The sequence below is a fragment of the Hippocampus comes genome, unplaced genomic scaffold, assembly GCF_001891065.2.
Source record: "Hippocampus comes isolate QL1 unplaced genomic scaffold, H_comes_QL1_v1.1 scaffold110, whole genome shotgun sequence".
NCBI classification, from domain to species: Eukaryota; Metazoa; Chordata; class Actinopteri; order Syngnathiformes; family Syngnathidae; genus Hippocampus; species Hippocampus comes.
Genome location: NW_017805498.1, coordinates 218,249 through 242,373, shown reverse-complemented (window position 1 = coordinate 242,373; position 24,125 = coordinate 218,249). Strand labels below are relative to the sequence as shown.

Genomic DNA, 24,125 nt, shown 5'->3' with positions numbered 1-24,125 from the left:
AGTAAAGGTCGTATGTGATGAAGCAAGATGGAGGTGATGGCATGAAAATACTTGGCGAACGTTCCAAGCTAACTAGCCTCGCTAGCAGGGCTAATCACGTGAGCGAATAAAAAGATGAGATCGTGATATTAAGTTTATCATGAAAAAAATCTCGATGAATGCACGAATCAGTGGCGTGCAGTTTGGACGGCGTGGTGCAGTTTTGTGTCCCCTAAACTATAATGTTAATCCAGGCTGGGCTGCCATGACCCGATGTTGCTTTCAACATGTGGTTTGTGGGCGTCTGTTTGGAGGGTGAGCTTCGATAATATTGTGTTGATACCATTCTGCATTCACGATTGTGATGTCTGTGCTTCTATTGGAATGAATGGAAAGGCCATTAATCTGTTCCAGTTTTCAGTGTTAAATAAAGGGAAAACCCCTGTTCTGCTTGAACAGTTGAACATAATAAAAAAGCAGTTGAACATAATATAAAGGCAAACTTGTTTTATGAAGTTTAATTACTGTTTGTATTCCTGTGTTTAATTCCTGTGTGCATGTTTGGCTTAGTGAGGGCTGTCAAGAGCTCGAGTCTGCGTTGCTCCTTGTGATTTTTCTAATTTTGTATTTGTGTTTGACGTTTTGTCTCATGCAAAAAATGGCTGAAAGTGCAGACAAGTCCATTGGCGACTATGGCTGCCATCGTCCCCATGGCTCTCATTGTTTCCCCTCAATTCACTTGAGTGGTGTCATAACTCAAATGTTGGCTTGCAAAGCATAAAATTGACCAAGGCTACATGCACACTGCAGGGTGTGACCCCCAATTCAGATTTTTTTGTTGTTGCTAAATCCTATCTTTTTATGAAGTTGCTCACATTGCAAACACAAATGTGACCTATAGTGTGAATGGAACATTTTCATGATGTGATGCACAAAGCACGTGTGACGTGCTACATCACATGGCACATTGTTTACAGAAGTGAACATGGTCCCTTGTGTAGGGGCTCGTCTTGTCACCTATCACTAGTGTCGTAAGGCTGGAGGAGGTACATCTAATTTGGGGATCTGAGGCGACACGCCTTGATATGCATTTTAACCCCCATGTAGTATTTGAGGCGTCACCCTAAAGGTGACATCACGTCATTGCCGTGCGAATTAAATAAAGCGTCATGGTTGAATTACTGATGTCGCCACAAATGTCCACTTTATGCTTCATGTTTCAAGTCCTATTAAATTCACATCAAATATTCAGACAATTGTTTCTCAAAACAACTTTGCAGATTCATGGACAATTATCATTGGTCTCCCTTCCAAGCACTCCTCCCCGCCTGAAATATTGGGCTTTTGATGACGAATAGGTCGTATGTGTGCGGCTACGCGTTCATACTGCAGTTGCTTGAGATGCATTTGATTTATATCAACTTACGAAAGAGACACTAGTCAGATTTGAAAAAATAGTAATTTTACTGTTTACCCTGCATGACAAAATCAGATATGTGTTGCACATGTGCAAAAAAATTGACATTGAGCTGTAGTGTGACCGTAGACCAAGTGATCGTTCATTAAAACCCGAAAAAAACTCTTATGTTGTGGAGCTCATTAATTACCCATCATAATTTGTACCCCTGATGGTCCTTTCCCCCCGAAAAATCATACAGGACCAAAATAAAAAAATGAGGAGCAAAATGGGAGAATACAGAAAGAAAAGTCTTGGCCCATTCCACTTTGCACAATCTTTCAAAATCATCCAGCGATTTGGCCCCTCTCGTCTGCACTCTCCTGTTTAGCTCATTCCACTGGTGGTTGAGGTCTGAGGACCAAGATGGTCATGGAAGGAGCTTGATTCTGTGTCTGGTGAACCATTTCTACATTTTAAAACATTCTTACTACGGTTGCCAATAATTATGGATAATAATAACGGTGATTTCAATCTCAATCAAAATAATTGTGATTATTATTTTTTTCCATAATAGTCCAGCCCTAAGCACCTCTTGACACTACCCCGCAAAAACAGCCCCCGCAGCTACTTACACAGTGGCCATTTTTAGTTTTTTTTTTTTTTTTTTTGTCACACGAGGCCGGTTTGCTGACGAGCTTCATCAGGCAGTATTGCACATAAGTCCATGGCAGTTCAGCCTGTGGGTGTGGGAGGCGCAGGAGATGTCGCTCCATGGCCAAACCTCTCGTCACTTGCCAGTGATGGTGGGAGTCGATCACCAAACAGAGATGACTGTATTTATGGCACTCATTCCCCATGCTCATAAAACTCAACTCGGGATGCTTATTTTCCCTGAACTATATCCTCTTTATTCGCTTCTGCACAGATGCGTACCGCTAAGCACACAGATCTCCGCTTTTCAGGCAACCCGCATGTTCACTCTAACCGCAGATGGCTGATGAATATTTAGGATAAGGCCAGACTTGGGCGGTTTCATTGGTCCACTTTGGTAAGTTCGGTAATTTCATTGGTCAGATGTGACAAGACTATGGGTAAATCTATTGGTGGCCTGAAGCTCATCAATAAAAATTGATTAATAAACCGCATCACAGAGTGGGGGGAAAAAAGTAGCAGCTTATGGCCCAGAAAATGCGGTGAGTGTTCGGGATGCTCCAATCGATCGGTGGCCGGTAATTATCAGTCGATATTTGTGAAAACATGCGTCATCAACCAATCTTCAATCTTTAACGAATATTCAATCCACATGCACAGGCTTTGACTTCTATGGGAATGAGTTTCACCACCGGCAGAAGGCTAGCATTAGCATCTCGCTTTCTTCCATCCATCCCTCCCTCCATACATATCTATTTAATTCAGCATAAAGGGTCGTGGCCTCCTTTCCTTGAACCCTGGGATCTCAGAAACTACTGGGTCAGTCTTCACAAAACGGGTATTGTTGGAAAGTTAATTCAACAACAAATCCAAATTTGCAGTCATTTAAAAAAAATTGCTGCACAAATTGACCTTTTGACCAATAATTTGACCTTGTGGGTCATGTGACCATCACACATTTAAAATATAATCTCTTTTTTTGTTTAGAAGCAATAAGGAGTTTAAATACATATTCATTGAATATTCATATCATATTAATTGAAAGTTTAATATTTTGGGACTATTAATTGCAAACCCGAGGGCATGGATATCTTGGCTCCTATTGCTGCTAAACAATAAAATGTACATGCAACCTTTATGTTTCAGATAACAATTGAGAAATGACATTTCATGATTACAAGGTCAAATTATTGGTCAAAGGGTCAAGTTTTGCACCAATGTTATAAATGATTACAGATTGGGACTCCTTATTAATACCCTTTCCAAAAATACTCTTATTGTCAAAATTGGCCCAGTAGTTCCTGATTATAAGTGTTCTTAATCAAAATTATTTGGCTGTAGCTCCTAAACCCCTCCTCTGATTGACCTGAAATTCGAGATTTAGTGTTGTGCCATCACTATCAACAACTACAGCAAGTTTCATTAAAATACATCCGCTTGGTTAAACCCACTGGGTGATTTGATATGGAATGACCCTGACATTTTTTCGTGCTGCAGATTAAGCAGGCTTAATGTAATCATAGCTGGTTAATTGTCATAACTGAGAATTTTTTTTAATGTATCTACGTATAATTTTAAAGTTATTCAGTGTTAATAATGCCCTTAGATACTGTTCTCCTATTGGATGATGATGCTCATTTCAGGTTGCAAATTATTGGTCAAAGTCAGTATTCAATTCCATGTCTTTACCATATGCATATCTTGCACAGGCCATTATCACAATCACAATATTTTGTTTGATATGTTATGCAGCCCTAGTAAAAAGTAGGAATACTGAAATACTGCTCTTCACTCAGTTTAGTCACACATGTTACTCGGTTAGAAATCCATGTGTGTTTAATTGAACATGAAGCTGATATATTTGCACGGTGCCGTGACTTTTTCTGTTGGCTACAGTTGTATACACGGGTTGATTGTACCTTTTGCCATCCAGTAGACGAGAAGACACGTTTTCTGCCTGTCATTATACACCACTATACACCATCGATAGAATTTATTAATTCAATTAATAAGAACATTAATCAAAAATTTAGAAAATACAACATCAATATTAATAATTAGGGATGTAATTGTTTTTTGGGTTTTTTTTTGTTGTTTTTTTTTTTTACAAGTGAAAGCAATAAATTCCAGTTTCTCAAGATGAATACCTATGACTTACTCATTTTTTAAATGTATAATGTTAACCGTAGTGTGAACACCTGGAGTAAAGAAGTACAGTCATACCTTGGTTTTCGACCATAATCCGTTCCAGAAGGCTGTTCGAAAACCGAAACCACACTCTTTAAAAAAAAAAAAATCTTTCTCGAACACATCTGTTCACAATGGAACACTACACGAGGAAGCGTCACTTCCTCGTCTACCCAAGGAAGCGTCACTTCCTCGTGTAAGGAAGGTGAGAGGAGTCCAGTGACGCATTCAAGTGCACTCAGTTTGTTCGAGAACCGAGATTCGGTCATCATCCGAGGCATAAAAAACTCGAAATTTTTGGTCGAAAACGATTTGGTCGAGAACAGAGCCGTTCGAAAACCGAGTTTTGACTGTACTCTGATTTGTCCTAACCAAATATAACATTACTGTTATAACAAAAATCATAAACAGATCTGTTTCTAGAATTACAGGTTTATTTGATTTTTGAACAACATACTTTGTTTTGGGTGGCTTATTAAATGTAAACCTTAGCCATTATTCTGTGCATGATAAAAAGATAAAGTAAATGTCGATAGGGAATGGCGTGCGCACACAAATGAGTACAGATAGACAAACGTACAGTTTGGCTGAACATGCAAGTGTGTGCAATCGTACATTGATCACCTTCCAGGTTTTTTTTTTGTTTGTTTTTTTCTTTATTGAAAGAACTGCTTTATGTCAGTCTGCTGGATACACATGGGAGATACAAATTCAATAAAATAAAGGCTTCTAGGAGACTCTTGGTTAAGGCTTCATAACGTGCACTGAAAAGTACTGCAGGCTGAAAATGTGCGTTGTAAAAAAAATAAATACAGTCACGTATAGGATTGCACGATAAATATTAGACCGACATTGGGGAAAAAAATGTCACTTGTATCGATCTGATATCGGCAAATTAGGTAGATCTTGAAAGGCGCCTGAAATACAGTAATGTTGGTCTGGTTACTGTCAATTTAAAAGTTCAAGCCTCTGCTGCATGACGTAGGAGGTAATACGGCGCCGCTGCACGGGACTTCAGAAGTATCAGTGAGTCATTTGTTAACACAGCTTTAGTTTTCCCAGACTGGTTTATTTGAACAAGGGCTCTAGGCAGAATGAGGAGGGATGATGTTGAAAAAAAAATAAGTGCCACAACTACGAATAAATTGTTTTATATGCTATGGCGCAGAGGTCACCAACGTGGTGCCCGCGGGCACCAGGTAGCCCTCAAGGACCAGGAGTAGCCTGCTTGACTGTTCTAAAAATAGCTTACCAGCGATGGGACATTTTCTCGAATGGTGTTGAAGTGATTGTTTGAGAATGTAAACACTGGCAGAGATTTCTAGAAATAAAGTATTGCCTGTTGATATTTGTGTGTTCCAAATTGTCGCGGGATATCATTAACATGATCAGTGTCTTCACATAATTGAATATCATGAATTATTAATAAGATAACACACGATTAACGGTAGTTCATCAAACTTATTTCAGAAGTGCGAATTAAACCTTTAACCTTTCGCATTGATCAGTACCCAATAAGTAGCTTTCAGTTTCAAAAATGTTGGTGACCCCTGATGCTGATTTTCTAGAGATCCAAAGGCACAAATACACGACTAATATAACGCTATTAATGAATGTTGATGATACTCAAGTAGAGCTGCCAAGACTACGTCGACTAGCCAAGTCTTTGTCGATGATCACAATCATCTCCAATTAATTTAATAGTCGAAGTTATTTATGTATGTATTTATTTATTTGTTTTTCTCTCGAAACTTCCTCGTCGTCCGCCTCACCCTCTAGTTCAGGGGTGTCAAACTAATTTTTGTCCCGGGCCAGATTTTAATTCTAGTGTCCTTTGGAGGGCCGTTTTGGCTGAAACCATATAAAGAAGTCAAGAATAACAGTTTATTCATCGATTGTTGAAGTTACTGTAATGAGGGCTTTGGTAACAAGAACATGCTTACAGTATCACTCTTTATTTATTACAAATGAGAATTTGAAATTTTGGTAGAGATTTTAGTAAGCATCATGAAAGTTTGATTTGCCTTCGGGGGCCACATAAAATGATGTGGTGGGCCAGATCTTGAGTTTGACACCTGTGCTCTAGTTGTATGTCTGTGAAGCACATGTGCACTTGTGGTAATCCAGTTTATCCATCAAGTAAACAGAAGCATTGTGGGTGATGCGGTGTCATGGCTAACTGGTGTAACAGAGTCCAAAAGTCATGACTCATTTCCCCCAAAATATGTAATATGATGCAAACCTGCCTTTCAGACCATGATGCCTGATCTGAAAAGGATGCACATTCTGGCTGGTGCCTGATTTCATTCCTGACTTCGGGACAGATGATAGAAAATTGTCAAACCTGAAACAAGAAATCATATCGTGTCTATCGTCCTTTGACACGCCTTAGCACTTTCAGCAAAGTGCAAGCTGTAAGAGCGACAGACGGCACTTGATTCGATAAGCAAAAGCTTTCACTTACATTCTGATGTCACACAACTGCCACCAGGTAGGAGACAGACTTCATGGCGGCAACTAAGATACATTTCTGACAAGTATCATTCTCATGAAAGGATTACTAGCAGTAATTAACAGAGGAAAGATGCAGAAGCCATCCTAATTACTAAGTTAACTTATCGTGAAAGAACGGATTTAAGTCATTGGGTGACTTCACAGAGGTCTCGCTGGACCCGTGTTAAAGTGGAGTGTATCCAACATTGAATAACAAAATAGCAGCCCGTTTAATAAAAGTATGGAGAGAAATTGCTGCAAAATAATGCTAAACACACCGCTAAACAAGAAATGATTTTTTCACGTCCCGTACGTCAGATGGGAGTAGTGGCCTAGAAAATTAAAAGTACATCAACAAGGAAGATGAGTGATCACACTGCCACCACCATGCCTCACTGTTGGCATAATGTTCTTTTTATCAAATGCTGTCCCATCTTTATGCCAGGAGTAACGGGCCGTACACCGTCCAAAAAGTTCAATTTTTGTCTCGTCAGTCCACAGAACATTTCTCCAAAAGTCTTGTGGACCATCAAAATGTTTGGCAAATGTGAGGCAAGCCTTTGTGTTCTTTGCTGACAGCAGGGGTTTTCACCTGGGAACTCTCTCATGGATACCATTTTTGGCGAATGTCTTTCTGATGGTAGAGTCATGGACACTCACTTTAACTGAGGCCTGCAGGTCTTTAGATGTTGTAGGTTCTTTTGTGACCTCCTGGATGAGTGGGTGTCGCACTCTTGTACCCCTTTCCCACTGCCGCAAAAACACGGGTAAGAATCGCCTTCTGTTGGTCAATGGGAAAGGGACAATATGCCAATTGGTTGCGTGTCGCCACGGATCACTACTACCCGCTAATTTCAGTGGGAAAGGGGTATTGGAGTAATTTTAGTTGGTCGTCCACTCCTGGCAAGGTTTGCAGCTATTTCCATTTTTCTCCGTTTTTTGATAATGGCTGTGACGATGGTTGGCTGGAGTCCCAAAGCCTTGGAAATGGCTTTGTAACCTTTTCCAGACTGATGGATTTCAGTCACTTTTTTTCTCATTTTTTCTTGAATTTCTTTGAATTGTGGTATGATGCATTGGTTATTGTGATCTTGTAGCCTACTTTACGTTCTCGGACAGATTTAATCTACGTGATTTCTTGATTCAACAAGTATGGTGGTCATCAGGTTTGGGTGTGGCTTGTGAAATTGAACTCACCTTTCCCAAATTTGTTAGTCACAGTGACTTTCAGATTTAACAAGAGGGACAATTAAAGTTTAGGGTTATTCATTCATTCATTCATTCATTTTCCGAACCGCTTCATCCTCACAAGGGTCGCGGGGGGTGCTGGAGCCTATCCCATCTTTCTTCGGGCAGTAGGCGGGGGACACCCTGAACCGGTTGCCAGCCAATCGCAGATTTTAGGGTTAGAAAGGTTAAATTTTTTTGTGTGCTGTAATAAATTGAATTGTCATTTGAAAACTGCATTTTGTATTTCCTTGGATTGTTTCTGAATGATATTAAAATTGGTTTGATGATGTGAGAGCCTTGTGTTTGATAGATATGCAAAACAACAAAACAAGAGGGGGCAAATACTTTTTCACGGCACTGTATCTCAAGGCACCATTGTATTATGGTAGAATAGTGGTGAGACGTGGTGCACAGTTTGCTGACATACGTAGTTGAAATTGGGTCACTATTATGACCGTCACTCTAATTTCTTGGTCACAATTGTCGTTCGGTCCACTAACACGAAAAATGCTTTTTCTCCTATCCAGGCTGTTAGCTGCTATAACAACCTCATCCTGAAAGCAGAAGGGAAAGTAGATCCTGATATTTTTTGTCAACTTGGCCATTTCCACCTCCTGTTGGAGGACTATCCAAAAGGTTTGTTGTTTGTGTAATGTCTTGGACAACCTGCTTTTCTTTCCATTGACCATTGTGAAGTTGCATCTGTGTCTTTTTTTTTTTCCTCAGCATTATCTGCATACCAGCGGTACTTCAGTTTACAGCCGGACTATTGGAAGGTGAGTGTCCAGAACAACTGACGAGCTCAAGGCAATGTGCCATTATTTATTTATTTTTTTTCATGAACGCGGATTCCGCTTGCATTATGGACATAACGCTGCACAAGCTGCCACCTGGGCCAGGGATGGTGAAGGTTTGAGAGATCAATCCTTCGGGCAGTTGAGATCAGCTCCTACTTCTTGGTCGTGAAAAATATTCGACACGGCATTGATTTTTTTTAATCTCTTGCGTGGCGTGTCCAATCTCACAACTGTAAATCAGTCCTTGTCCCGGACATCTAGAACCCTGGTGTGGCTCAATTATTTCTGTCGCCACGAATGTTCACATTTATGCTTTTTGTTTCAAGTGAAACCAAATGGCACTAATTTCAATTAAAAAGTTTTGTTTGTATTTCCCCCAGAATGCTTCCTTTTTATATGGGCTCGGCTTGGTCTACTTCCATTACAATGCATTTCAGTGGTAAGTACGAACCAATTTTTTTCTTTTTCTATATGAACCTGTAAACAAGTGGATTTTCGCCAGTGCGGCAGTGTCATCCTGCAAATAAATCTTGCCATATGAATATTTCTGGTCGGGCCAATCAGCATCTTTTAAAGCAATGCGTTAGCCAGTTTCAACGCGATGAAATAAATTGCTTGCCACAAAGAAATTAGCATGTTCACACTCATGGCCGTGTCAAAGTTATGGATAACATGTTGGCAGGGTTCGGCATTAATGATGGCCTAATGAGCCCGAAAATCTTCTGAGGAAAATTACTCCAAATTACAGTACATTTTCGGTTTCGGGCCGTAATTTCAATGATTTGGGAAAACAAGGGAAAAAAAAGCACTTTTTATTGGCTGGAAACCTACTGGGACTGTGTCTCGTCAACGGTTAGAGGGCAGATTCATTTTCTCTGATTAAACCGCCTTTGAAAAGTAGTCCCGTCAGCTGCTAGCCACTAGCTGTTAACGCAGGTGAGCAGGGAATGTATTACTATTAATTAAGTAATTTTAATCAATGACAGAGTGATTAATTTGCAATATTTTTTGTGTGGTAAGGATAAGCGGTGGGATAATGGATGAATGGAAATTAGTGATTGAACATGATCTCAGGATTGTGTTATGTTAATGTTGGAGCAGTCAGTATGTGATGGAAATGTATGGTACCATATTTTCACGACCAAAAGGCTCACTTAAGTCTTACATTTTCTCCAAAATGGACGAAGCGCCCAATAATTCGGGTTGCCTTGTGTATTCACTTGAGTTGCAAAATCTGTGAATACTGTTGTGTGACTTTGATGAGGGGTCCGCTTGACTGACTGACTGACTGTTGTGCCGACACGCTGCTTATTTAAAGGAAAGGCTTGGTCTACTTCCATTACAACTGAAGACAGCATGTGGATATTTGATGAATATTTACTGGTTCTCTGGTTTCCTTTGAAAATAAAATGAACAGGGACTGGCTCATTCGCGTCACGTTTCACGAATTTGCACACTCGTGAGAGTGAAGACCGAAACATGTCAGCCTCTATGAGTAGATGCAATGTCCTACATGTATACGTTTTTAGAATAAATACTTATTAGATTACAATTGAAAACATCAGGTAAAGAATACCTGCACTTTTAAAATATAACAGGGTTTTGATATTTTGGGTTTATTTCTCCTTTAATGCATTGTCGTGGCATCTGATCGGGACTCGATCAGTAGATACTCAAGTGACTTACTCAGGCTCATGTGCCAAAAAAAAAAAAAAAAAACATTGGGGCCATCCCTATTTTTCAGACAGCGACACGTGGCGAGAGCAATGAGTGATGTTGAATCTTCCCAGCCTTTTCCTGCCATTCCATGAATTTACCATGGATATGGGTACCATCCCAGCTCTCTTACAGCTGTAATACTTCATCTGATGGTAGAATATTAGTGGAATGCTTGCCGCCTCCACCCCACTACATCATTGTGTGTCCTTGTAAAGGCCATGTAAAAGGGGCTATTGTTGTGTCTCACTGTTCTGTGAAGACCAAGTTGAGGCGACGGCATGTTATTGCAGTAATTGCTAGGATGGTAACAGGAGCAATGGCGACAACGTTACTATTTGAATGTTTGGATTGTGTGAATGTGAGAGTTGAATTTCACAGTTCTGGAGATAAGCGGTCTTCTTCTTGCAATTGTGCAATTCATCCCATACAATGAATTACTGACAAATATCAGAAAGCTGTAGCTGCATCTTGCAATGTGACCATAACCCTCGTTCCTCTTTTAGCTGCAGTCTTGTCTCGCACTTGGTGACACCACTGAGCTTTCCCAAGCATTCTCTTCAGGCTCTGCCAGCGTGGGAGGAGAGGGCGATAGCGGAGCAAAGCGATGGAAGAGAGGGAGGGTCAGTGAAGAGGAGGTGGAGGGAATGGGAGCAATGAGTTCAAAGTGTGTGTGTGTGTGTGTGTGTGTGTGTGTGTGTGTGTGTGTGTGTGTGTGTGTGTGTGTGTTTGTGTGCGCGAGTTGCCTCAGAAGGGTTTCAAGCTAACATGCCGTTGATGTTGTTACAGCGACTAATGCAAGGAGGTTTATTTGTAAGCTGCAGTACGTTTCTCCTTTAGTGTGTGTTTTGTTAGTGTGAGGATAATAGAAGAAATATGCCAGAAATACAGATCTTTCTTTTTTTTTTAACCTTAAGGACCATTGCTATGACAAAAGTTAGATTGGGTGATTTTAAAGGGACCCTTGATTGTGCTGGACATTGGCACTTATGTTAAAAGGTTGCATGCCCTATAAAAATGGTGTAAGCTTTAAAATTCACCCCCGTGAAAAACGCAGAAGTGATTTATGGACGGTTGTTGTTTTTGTGACGGCTTTCAGCCCATTTCAGAGTGCCCAAAAATTAGATAGAGACTGCTTGATTGACACAGGAGCCTGAAGATGGCAGTGGAGGGACAATGGCAGAATTTTGCTATTTGGTTCGTGGTTTACTTTGTCCACATTCTGTTGATTCGGAATTAATTTTCAGCATTTACACAAATATGCATTGTGGCTGGGTGCAGCAACAAAAGAAGGTCTCAGCCTGTTTAAAATCCGAGAGGATGAGAAAATGATGAAACTATCAACCACTGGAGTGAAATTGACTTGCACAAACTGTGATGGTACAAATACGACGAGTAATTTGCAGTGCACATTCTATAGAGGAAGTCAACCCCAACATTTTCTTTACAGTACTATTTTTTATGCGCCTCCACTTGTCTCAACACTATTTACTGATTTGTATTGCATCTGTGGAATATTAATTGAGCAGCAAAATGCACCCATTTTTAGCCATCTCAGGTGACGGCCATTTTGCTACTTGCTATTGACTGAAAATGACATCACAGTTACTCAGGACTCAGGTACCAACCAATCATGGTTCACCTTTTTTCTGACGCTGCGGCCATTTTGCCACTTGCTGTTGACTGAAAATGACTTCACAGTTGCTCAGGACTCAGAGAACAGCCAATCAGCCATGATTCGCGAGGTACAGGGACTGGGCCAGCCCGTAAATAGCAAAAATATGCATACTTAGTACAGGAAGATAAATGCCGGATCTCTTTGTAAATTAGTCTTCAGTGTGTAAAATGGCTGCCGACTTGTTGATCAATCTCCCACTTTTCATATACATCAGCATGTCATGGCATTGTTATAAGCCTCTCACCTTAGGGATTTGGACCTTAAATCCAGCCACTTATCCAGACAGACACTGCTGACATCATGAGGTCTTAATGCCTAAACTGTGTTCAAAATCATTCGGCATGTGTAGTATTTGCAATTGACACTAAATACATTTGTTAATCAACAACATTGTTCTATAATAATCAGAATTTTATTTTAATCAAAATTACAGATGACCATCAACAGTATTTTTCTGACAATTATCAAAATAACATGTTCTAAATTATACACAATAGCCAAACTAACAAAATAACAATAGATTACATTTGAATTGCAGTATTCCTCTGTCATTGCACGACGGTCATGGGGAAAAAAAACAATTTCGACTTACGGTAAAAACATCTTTGCCGATGAAGTACATTCCCGTAGGAGCGCCACATCAATATGTCTATGAATAGATTATTTCAAATATTATCCAAATATTACCTATCCTTAATCTTCTAGAAATTATTTGCTGAGTTTATGGCATATAACTCTAATATAATATTCGAGAATGATATACATCTCTTTACTCGTGCCCCAAATTATTTCTGTCGCTCCTTTCTGGGATATATACCACAACTCCATTGGTCTTTTGTCACTGATGAATTTTATGGCTCTGTCTTTACAGACGTCATCAATTTCACCATCGAACTGTTATAACTACAATACCGCAAAACAAAGTAAAAACAAACTGACGTACATAATAGGTTTATGTAAATGTACAATGAACACAAATCATTCTCTGGCTGCACATTTCCAAAGAAGGAAAAGATCACGGTCCAATCTCCGACAGCTTGTACAAAAGTATCACCACAAAAACCTCTGCGCACCTTCGGCTGCGTCGCTGTCTTTCCGACTGATGTAATGGTCCACACTTTCAGTCGCGCACATCTAACTGTATGTGTCTACGCTAAACCTTACTCATTTCCTGTGTACATACCACGTGAGAAAAGATTCTTAACACAAATCTTAAAAAGTATATGTTCTTTCATTATATTACAAAATTACATTAATTTATGTTTTTGACAGAATAAATAAATAGCAACTTTATGGCAATTGAAATGTCAATTTTTTTCCCCCATGAGAAGTCTGGATATTAGTCAAGAAAAAGTATGGGATTTTGAGATCTCAAATACAGTAATTAGCAACCCCGAAGGAGCTAAACAGCATTACAAAAAAAAACTAGAAAACAAAAAAAAAAAAAAAAACCTGCATCTATGTGTATGTGCATTGTTGAAATGTCAGCGCTAAGTAGACTGGTCAGGAAGGCCAGTTCTGTCCTGGGCTGCTCCCTAGACACTCTGGAGGAGGTGGGCAACAGGAGGATGCTAACTAAGCTAAAAGCTATGATGGACAGTCCCTCCCACCCCCTCCAGCCCGCCCTGACAGCACTAGGTAGCTCCTTCAGCCAGAGACTGTTACACCCGCGCTGCAAGGAGAGATACCGCCGCTCGTTCCTACCGACTGCTGTCAGGCTGCTGAATAAAAAATAAAATAAAATGATGTGGAAGACAATTGTAAATAGCACTGCGACCTTATCCATATCTGTATTTATATTGCACTTAATTGAACGGTGTGTTTTCTTTTCTTCTTTCTTCTTTCTCCCCATTATCTTGCTGCTGTGGACTGTAAATTTCCCCACTGTGGGACAAATAATGGATATCTTAATACAATTTGGTGAATGCGTCTTTGAAGTACAAATATTAAGATGTGCAATTCCAGTGCGTTGATTTTAGCAAGATTAGTATTTAAGGTAAAATATTCTGAGAGTGAATTTCTATAGGTTGTCAGCTCTGTTAGTATTCTAATTTATCCTAATTTTGCTTGGCTTAGCAGACTTATTTATTAATTTTTTAATGTAAAAAGATAAAAAGTCTGCTTTCATGGAGCGCTGCAGAAATCCAAGAATACTGACATTCCAAAGATTTGGACGTTTGAAGTTAAACACTATCTCTGAGCTGACAATACTTAATTGTCTTATACTTTTCGATTATTTTGATAATGAATTAGTTACCCAATCATCGATCAATTGTTGCATCTCGAATGCGAAGCATATTGTTTGCATATCTCTTCGGTGATCCTGCAACATATTTACCAGTTGATAATCAACATGCATCACCTTTTGCAGGGCAATCAAGGCATTTCAGGAGGTGCTCTACATTGATCCCAGTTTCTCCCGAGCTAAAGAGATTCACCTGCGACTGGGACTCATGTTTAAAGTCAACACAGACCACGAGTCCAGCTTAAAGGTACAGCCACTCTATTACATCTATACCTAATTTGTGCTATCCTTCCTGCATATAACCTGCAACAATTGAGAATTGTTGCACTGAAGAAATGCTTTTTGTCTTTGGTTTATGCAATCTGCATGTCTGCTTGTATCATAAAAATGCATAGGCCTGGTGTGCAGTAACAGAGGCCTTTGTCCAGCCTTGTCACCTCCCAGATAAGCAGAGACCAATTTGATCATCTGTCTCGTCTATCTGAGGGAAGCCCTCCCTGTGATCTTCCTCTGACAACTGATTAGCGAGATGTCCAGACAATCACTGTCTCGATCAGTGTTTTTCAATCTTTTTCGAACCAAGGCACATTTCTTTCATTGAAAAAAATCCCGCGGCACACCACTCGCTGAAAATGGGAAAAAAAGCTTATTGTAACAATGAAAGTGTTATATTGTTATTATAAGTGTTTTTTAACATTGAAGAATAAAGTTATAACACCTTGGATAGGAATCAAATAAACATCAATCAATTTTTTTATAATCTTTCATATTTATTCTCACTCAGTGTGATAAATGGTTTGGATGAACATAGATCTGATATCCTGGCAGCAATTGATGAAAGACACACGAAGCTCTTCCTCCACAGCTCTCAGTCTTTCTCTGTTGTTAGTTTTTACAGCAGTCAGGCTATTTCTTTAGCTGCTTTGGGTCAGAATGTCTCTTTTACATTGCCACTGGGATTTTTTTTTTCTTTTTAATTTAGCCACAAGTTCAGCGACATGTTAACTTGCTTAGCGGGCTCATGAATGTTGCTTGCTTCTCTGTGTGTTCACGCAGGCGAACAAAATACTCCACATTTTTGTTTTGAAGTGAAGGGTGTTTTGTTTGGAGATCAAGTTTAAGCTTTCTTGGGACCGTAGCGCTGTTGGAGAGCTTTTCGCCACAGACCAAGCACAACGGAGTCATTGGTGCCGTTGCATCTCCGGTAAAAGTAAATCCAAATGAAAGATAGCTTTCGCTGTATTGCCTCGCGCCAGAAACTTTGCCTGTCCTGAAGCACAAGGCAATTAGCTAGCTGCTGCTGCTACCTGCCAGTATGGAAGAGTACCTGACAATACCAGTGTGCCGCGGCACAGTGTTTGAAAAACTGTGGTCTAGATCTATCCCGGAGGGAACTACCTGCTACTTGATTTTAGGCCTCATATTATCCTCTCGACTTTGTACAAAGCAAAGTCACCGTCGGATTATTTGCATTATTTGCATAGGATTTTAGAAGTCGCTAGTTCGACCATCATTGGATTTCGGATTGAGTCTGGATCAGGAAGATCACAATTCGAGTGTAAAGGTTCTGCCATTGTTTTTTGGGATTTAGATTATTTCAGTGCAGTTCGGGCAGGTTTGGAATATTTTTATTGTAATTTATTGTGATTCACTTCAGGTTTGAGGGTGTGTGGTTACTGTGTAGCTGTTATTCTCTCTCTAGACATTTTCTGAGCCTGATAATTTGCCTTTCATAGCTGGTTGCTCTCCGCCTTAGTGCATTTCACATTTCTGAGAAAAGTGTCCTGTACACAGAAGCACTCTTTCACCTTAGCTTCGCGATCTCTCTTCTTGCTTGATGTGACGCTTGTTTCGCCACTCTTTGTCAGCCTTTCAGTCCAGATCCCACCGTGCGGCAAAGGTTTGCGAGTGTTTGTGAACGTAGTGAATGTTGAGTATTCGTCAAGGTTCATTTAAGGTCGCAAACGGTCTCAGAGATTCGGCAACAGTTTTCGTGGTTGCAAACAGTTTTTCTTGTCACAGTACAACAGTAATTAAATGAGTCCAATTTAATGTCAATTACTTAAGGAACATCCAGTCTGTATCCAATCTGCATGATTTGCCATGCCAAGTTCAGCAACTCTAGTCTCGCACTGGCAAAACTGAAGAAACACTTCTTGAATCAGATTTTTATTTTTCAGTAATGAAGGGTTCGGTGAACGTGCATATGAATAGGTTGGGTTCGGCACCTCTGTATATATATGAATGTGTATGTGTATACAGGTACATATATATGCATCCAGTATATGCATGTACTGTATGTATATATTTATGTCTGCATGTGATGTATGATTGAGCATTGTTTAAAAAAATGTTTAAAAACTGAGCAGAATATTTCAGTATAGGACTAAAACATTCCACACCACTAATACTTTAATTGGTACCCTTTTAAATAAGCAAGAAATTGAAACTACCCATGAATATCAACGCACCTCATTGGTGATCACTTTAATTTTTAGATTTTGTGTCGAGCACACAGTGTATACCCACCTCAAGTGAACCAAGATCAAATGAGAGATGTAAAATGCTCCTTCGTTTCGGATTTGTTCAACACCAGAAAATTACAGTGAACATGCATAGACTTAATATCATTATTGCTAATCTTGCTTTTACCTGTAAATACCTAATCAATACAATAACACAGGGAAATGGTGCATAACAGTGTCCGTGCAAACACCTTGGCTGCACTTTATCGAGCGAGGCATATTGGCACGTGCTTGTATCTCCTTGATCAGCTTTGAATGTAGCCCTGAGTTCTGACTCAATGCCAGCATCACACACCTTCACATCAAATGTACACACGCACATTGTGCAAATGATCCACTTCGCCAGCACTTGGGATTCAAGTACTTTGGATTGAAACAAGACACTCCGAAAAGACTGCAGTTAATGGGATGTTGGACTGAGGGAGTGCATGGATGTATTTTAAGCACAAATACTGTACAGTTTGTCACCGATGGTGCAGGATCAAATTCCAAGGTGTCAAGTGACTTCAATTAGTTGTAACCACACTGAGTTATGATGTTGTAAATGTTGCATGATGACGTCACAATACTGTATAAAACGGACTCCCATCGTTTGGCAAGTGTCTATTTCGCGAATGGGAGATGAGGTAACAAGTGTGTGCCCCATACGGCAGAATCAATCTCCTAAGTTAAACAACACGTTGAAGCTTGCAAAATTTGGAGTTATGAATTTTCAGCAGTTTGAATATTGAAGTGAAATCAGAACACGTCGCTAGATCATGAGTCATTTTTGACATTTGTTGTCACTCATTGTTGACCGTTTGTGAACAAAGAAATTTGATTTGGTTCTTGTATGACTTTTGTCTTGCATTTGAGGCCACCTGTGTGTGCTGTTTGAGATGACAGCCAAGTCAAGATGTGCAGGACACCGGCTACTTTAGCTTCTGTGGTTAATCACAGTAAGTCAAATTTATGTAGCGTTTTTCTGGACACCTAAAGACCCTTTAAGATTAAAATAAACACAAGCAAATGATAATGAAATAACAGTAAGAGTGCAGAACACAGGATGCTGTCCAACATCACGGAATTGCAATTAAGTTCCTAGTAGAGGCCACGGTGGACTCAGCGAGGAGTGCAAAGAACTCTGTGGTCCCACATTGAAGCGAAGGTCACTGCCAGAGAAGGAATCCAACAGCCAAGCCTGATGAGTTGCACAGATGAGCAGGGCATTGCCAAAACCTAAGCCGGAAAGGAGCCACCATTGGAGGTGGACACCAAGCTGTGACAGGTGAAGTGGAAAAGGAGGAGCAAAATCCACCATAACATGGCAGATGGAAAAAGTAGGATCACCTGAGCCAACAGGATGGAAGCTGACGACTGAAGTAGCCATCTAACTGAGGGGGGTAGCTGCTCAAAATGGTGACAGAGGTCCCAGGCAGCAGGAATTAACTGCACCAAGGCTGGTGAAAGCCTTCATGGGTTTTGCCTTCGGCCACAGTGATGGGATGGATCCTGAAAGTGATTAACCATTTAAAACTAAAAAGAAAAATTTCCAATGGAGCAGCTCCCAAATGTGCCAATGTCCACTGCTTCCGGAATTGTGATGAAATTGAAGTTTTGTTCTCAGGATATTTTTAACAGTGGGTTCCTCACGGCTTTGCGTTTTGTTAGTGTGAATAAATGTATATGTGCTATGTCTTGTGGGTTAACATTTGTAATAGTGATTGTGACAGTTAATGTAACAAATGAGATGCATGAGGTGCGTCATTTATTTTTAGGGAAATAAACCGGAGCTGGTGTAGCTGCTTTGAGGTAATATTCTGTGTCATCTCTTTCTCTCGCTGCACCGACCACTGCAGCTGAATAGCAATCACTGACACCAGAGTAGATGAGAAGAGGAGGAGGAGGGGGCAAAGGGAAGTAAGACAGCAGTGAGCAAAAGAGCGAGTGAGAGAGAGAAAGGCAAAAGATATGAGGAGGGAGGTGGAATGTCAAGCTAACAGTCAGTGCCGCATTATCAGCCAAAGTGTGAACGAGGAGGAAGGTGAGGACAGGAGGGATCTGCAGGAGGATGCGCGAAGGCTTCCTCGGGGAGGCTGACGAGCCGCCGTAACATAGGTAACACTTTTGTGCATGTCTGATTGTGACAAGTAACATTGTGAGTCTGTGAGGCAATTTATTTAAAGCTGGTGTGTGCACGCTTCTGTGTGCACACGTGCTAGGCGCCGCAGGCCCTCATGCATTCCGGTTGTTGATTATCTGTGTGGCCGTCACTGCCTCTTGTGACATTGTCGGGCCTTTCTGTGAATAAAATGCCTGGTGTTTCAATATCTGCGATACAGAGTGTAACTGTGAATCTTGAGTGGCAAGTGAGCGAAGCCAGTAGAATGTATTCTGTCTCCACCTGACCCAGATACAGCACCACGCTTGCATTGTCTAACGCATTGGTGGGCAGCCTATGGCATGTGGGCCATTTATGGCCTCTCTCCAGAGGATTTGATACACGCCGCCATGCAATTCTAAAAACCATCAAAGCAGCGATGAAGGGGCCCCAAACCCCCACGCCCAATTTGGCTGGGTGGATTTTTCATGGCTATTTCTCAAACCATTCACCATTCTCCACCCACGCGCTATGAGAAAAGCTTCAAAATGTGCCCATCTCTCCTGTATACATGGTTCACATATGTTTACCGTGGGGTGAACACACAAGGAGGAGTTTTAAGTACAGCCACCGGAGCCAAAATGGCTGACTTTCTGTTGACGCATGTGTTCGCAGTTGCTGAACAAATCTGGTCTGTTATGGAAGGCGTTTTGTTTTTACTCTCTGATGTCACTACTGTGTTGTTGTTGGTGTCCAGGACTCTAAAATACATGAAGTTTCAATAGAATGCAATCAGCGACCATATTTTGGTATGTTTAATATAAAACTGGGGACCGTAATAATAATGAAAACATGGTGGGGCAACAAAAATAAAAACTCTAAAAAATTGTGGCCAAAAAATAAAAAGATTTAATGCAGCATACATTTTCATACATTTTGCATGGAAAACATGTATTTTGGAAAGGGGAAGTCAAGCTGCAGAAGGCACCTGTTTTATCCATCTCTCATTTTACTACTTGCCAAATCAAAATGACATCACAGTGCTTTCGGGCTCATGACCAAAACCAGTAAACAGGTGAGCCATGACGGTTGTTACCTTCTATTTTTTGGGAATACTTTGGCCCAGATGTATGGTTTTTGTGGGACTTTTGGTCCATTCAACGAGTTGTGATTTCAGTAATGTTGTACCGAAGAGAGGGTCGAGCCGAACTGCACCATTGTGGTTGGTGCCCCAACAGTCTGGGCTTCAAAAAAATTAAATAAAAATAAAGGCTGAGCTGTGACAGTCCATCAATCGGTGTGTCTTTAGCAGCATTTCAATATCATATCACTGGAGTTGGTTCCCCAACCAATGGGTGGTAAAAATCAGTATAGATTAGGTCAGTTATTCATTTTCAGGCGTTGATTGTGTAGCACCCAATCTATATACTGTCTTTGGGTATTAACACAACAACAGGTGACAAAAAAATGGTGTGTTTTGGATTGGTTTGTTTTGCTAACTTTACTTTGTAACTTGTAAACATGAAAATGTTCTGAATTTGGTGCCCTAAAAGGACAGTGCCAAATGTTGGGATCATTTGTACTCTTGTCTGAGGTGACGTCTGTTATCCACTCAGCAAACTTGCGTGGTATCCTTCAAAGCTTTTAATGTGGAAATGAAAAAAGGCTGTTTGTCAAACAAGACTGAGGTGTGTCTAGCGCCGTCTTTCTCTATACCACTGTGGTTGGTAACCCAATTGTAGCCTCCCAAAAAGTTAATTTCGTTCAGATTGGTTATATTAGTACCCTTTAATGCAAGGAGCTCATAGTCTGTCGACCAAGCAACAGATTCCAGTGGTTCCTTTCACTACCCTGAAAACACCGTACCACTGATGCTGTTATGGTTCTGTAATTCAGTTAGCATACTTTGGTACGCTTCAAAACATAGAATTGTAAACGATGGAGCTGGTCTTGCCAGTCAGTGGATTCCAATGTTAGTCGTGAGCACCCTCCCAACATACACACACAATGTACCTTTCCCCATCATACTGTAGTTTGAATTGATTTTGATAATCTTGAAAAGTTGTAACATGGGAAACATAAAAGAGCGCTGATTTGATGCCAACCAACTACAGTATATAACTCCACCCTTCTAGGTATTGTAGCACTGCAGTTAGTACCCTAACAAGAGGTTGACTGAAATTGAAATCTTCTCTCCCCCTCCCCTTTTCTGCAGCATTTTCAGCTGGCTTTGATCGACTCGAACCTCTGCACTTTGTCCAAGGCTGAAAGTAAGTCACTGACCACTCACCATTTCCTGCAAATTTGCGATGAATGAATGAATCAATGCAGCGTCTCTTCCCTACACGACATGTAGAAAACATGAGAACATGTAGAAAACATGAGAAAGTCAGGAAATTATTCCGTTCTCTGCTGCCGTATCCTCCCTAAAAATTGTGTTGCCTAGGAGACGAGCAGAAGAAGAGAGCTGCGAGATCTCAAATGCACACTGCACATGCTGACTGCCTTTTCACATCACATGTCGACACTCATACACCCTCCTGTCCCGCTCTATACCTCCTATCTGCCCTCCATGCTGGATGCAATTTGTTCCCACTGCGAGTTCTATGGGGTGAACATGTAATATTGATTTTGAACAAGAACATTTTCATTCATTTTTTGTTCTGCTTCTGTTTCTCCCTCTCCACAGTTCAGTTCCACATTGCTCATCTGTATGAGATTCAGGTAAGAGGCACATCCTTTCGGTGTCCCCCCCCAAACACACACACACACACACACAAAAACAACACACCACGCACACACACACACACACACACACACTAACCACAAATGACTGGAGGAGAACTTGTCACAAGGTGGATCTGATTTGGTGGGGGGAAAAAAAATAGAAAATAAACTAAAGAAACAATCATTGCGACTTCAGCCAAGAAGTTGACAAGCTGGGTTGGGTTTCGCAGCCAGAAGTGCTCATGACGGACTTTTTAGGACAAAGGCAAAAAATGCATATTAAAAAAAAAAAATCATCGTCATCATCATCATCTGACCCCCCCTCCCCCCAAAAAAAACAAATAATTATTTTATAAGAACCCGGCTCCCTCCCCCCCCAAAAGCATTCCTCCCTGCTCCCCGAATCAGCCGTTTTCTTTTACACAGCTTCTGCTGCCGTTTCAGTAACAGTGAAACGTGGCTTTATCAATGTATTTTGAAGTGCTTATCATATATCACAATAATATTAACGGTGTTTTGTGACAACTTGCACTCCGATTCAGTAACAAATGTTGGGATCATTTGTACTCTTGTCTGAGGTGACGTCTGTTATCCACTCAGCAAACTTGCGTGGTATCCTTCAAAGCTTTTAATGTGGAAATGAAAAAAGGCTGTTTGTCAAACAAGACTGAGGTGTGTCTAGCGCCGTCTTTCTCTATACCACTGTGGTTGGTAACCCAATTGTAGCCTCCCAAAAAGTTAATTTCGTTCAGATTGGTTATATTAGTACCCTTTAATGCAAGGAGCTCATAGTCTGTCGACCAAGCAACAGATTCCAGTGGTTCCTTTCACTACCCTGAAAACACCGTACCACTGATGCTGTTATGGTTCTGTAATTCAGTTAGCATACTTTGGTACGCTTCAAAACATAGAATTGTAAACGATGGAGCTGGTCTTGCCAGTCAGTGGATTCCAATGTTAGTCGTGAGCACCCTCCCAACATACACACACAATGTACCTTTCCCCATCATACTGTAGTTTGAATTGATTTTGATAATCTTGAAAAGTTGTAACATGGGAAACATAAAAGAGCGCTGATTTGATGCCAACCAACTACAGTATATAACTCCACCCTTCTAGGTATTGTAGCACTGCAGTTAGTACCCTAACAAGAGGTTGACTGAAATTGAAATCTTCTCTCCCCCTCCCCTTTTCTGCAGCATTTTCAGCTGGCTTTGATCGACTCGAACCTCTGCACTTTGTCCAAGGCTGAAAGTAAGTCACTGACCACTCACCATTTCCTGCAAATTTGCGATGAATGAATGAATCAATGCAGCGTCTCTTCCCTACACGACATGTAGAAAACATGAGAACATGTAGAAAACATGAGAAAGTCAGGAAATTATTCCGTTCTCTGCTGCCGTATCCTCCCTAAAAATTGTGTTGCCTAGGAGACGAGCAGAAGAAGAGAGCTGCGAGATCTCAAATGCACACTGCACATGCTGACTGCCTTTTCACATCACATGTCGACACTCATACACCCTCCTGTCCCGCTCTATACCTCCTATCTGCCCTCCATGCTGGATGCAATTTGTTACCACTGCGAGTTCGAACATGTAATATTGATTTTGAACAAGAACATTTTCATTCATTTTTTGTTCTGCTTCTGTTTCTCCCTCTCCACAGTTCAGTTCCACATTGCTCATCTGTATGAGATTCAGGTAAGAGGCACATCCTTTCGGTGTCCCCCCCCAACACACACACACACACACACACACACACACACACACACACACAAATCTGAATGCTATACGCTAGTCACTAGATGATATGGTGTTATAATTGAAGACATTTGGTCTTGAATGTTTTAAAATGGGCTTACATTCTCTAATTAAGCCTTTTTGTCAGCAATTTGAGATTGTATGGTCATGCTAAATGGAAGGCAAGTGTAATACATCTACTCAGGCGATCCCACACAACACATGAATACATATTTTATAAGAATCCGGCTCCCTCCCCCCCCAAAAGCATTCCTCACTGCTCCCCGAATCAGCCGTTTTCTTTTACACAGCTTCTGCTGCCGTTTCAGTAACAGTGAAACGTGGCTTTATCAATGTATTTTGAAGTGCTTATCATATATCACAATAATATTAACGGTGTTTTGTGACAACTTGCACTCCGATTCAGTAAAGAGCTATTGAATTTAAGACGAGTTCTTAGCTCTATCCTGCTTTTGGTTCTTCTTGCTTCATAACTGTTACTGTTTCCGATCGAGAAAATATGCAATGGGTAACAAGCTATAGATTAGCTACATACTAGCTATTGCAGTATACTGTACCCAAGATGGGCGACCCAGTGGCTGACTGGATAGCGCGTCGTTCTCACAGTGCAGAGGTGCAGGATTCGATTCCGGCTCCGGCCTCCTTGTGTGTAGTTTGC

The 24,125-nt window shown here is 40.8% G+C and overlaps 1 protein-coding gene across 1 annotated transcript in view; it reads left to right on the top strand.

The window, feature by feature from the left end:
• kdm6a (lysine (K)-specific demethylase 6A) overlaps positions 1-24,125 on the top strand; it is a 53,338-nt gene that overhangs the window by 1,715 nt on the left and 27,498 nt on the right. Inside the window, exons 3-8 of the mRNA XM_019876886.1 lie at positions 8,467-8,575; positions 8,666-8,715; positions 9,117-9,175; positions 14,502-14,622; positions 21,196-21,250; positions 21,670-21,704. Coding sequence (XP_019732445.1) covers positions 8,467-8,575; positions 8,666-8,715; positions 9,117-9,175; positions 14,502-14,622; positions 21,196-21,250; positions 21,670-21,704 — 429 coding nt within the window. The remainder of the gene's footprint in view (positions 1-8,466; positions 8,576-8,665; positions 8,716-9,116; positions 9,176-14,501; positions 14,623-21,195; positions 21,251-21,669; positions 21,705-24,125) is intronic.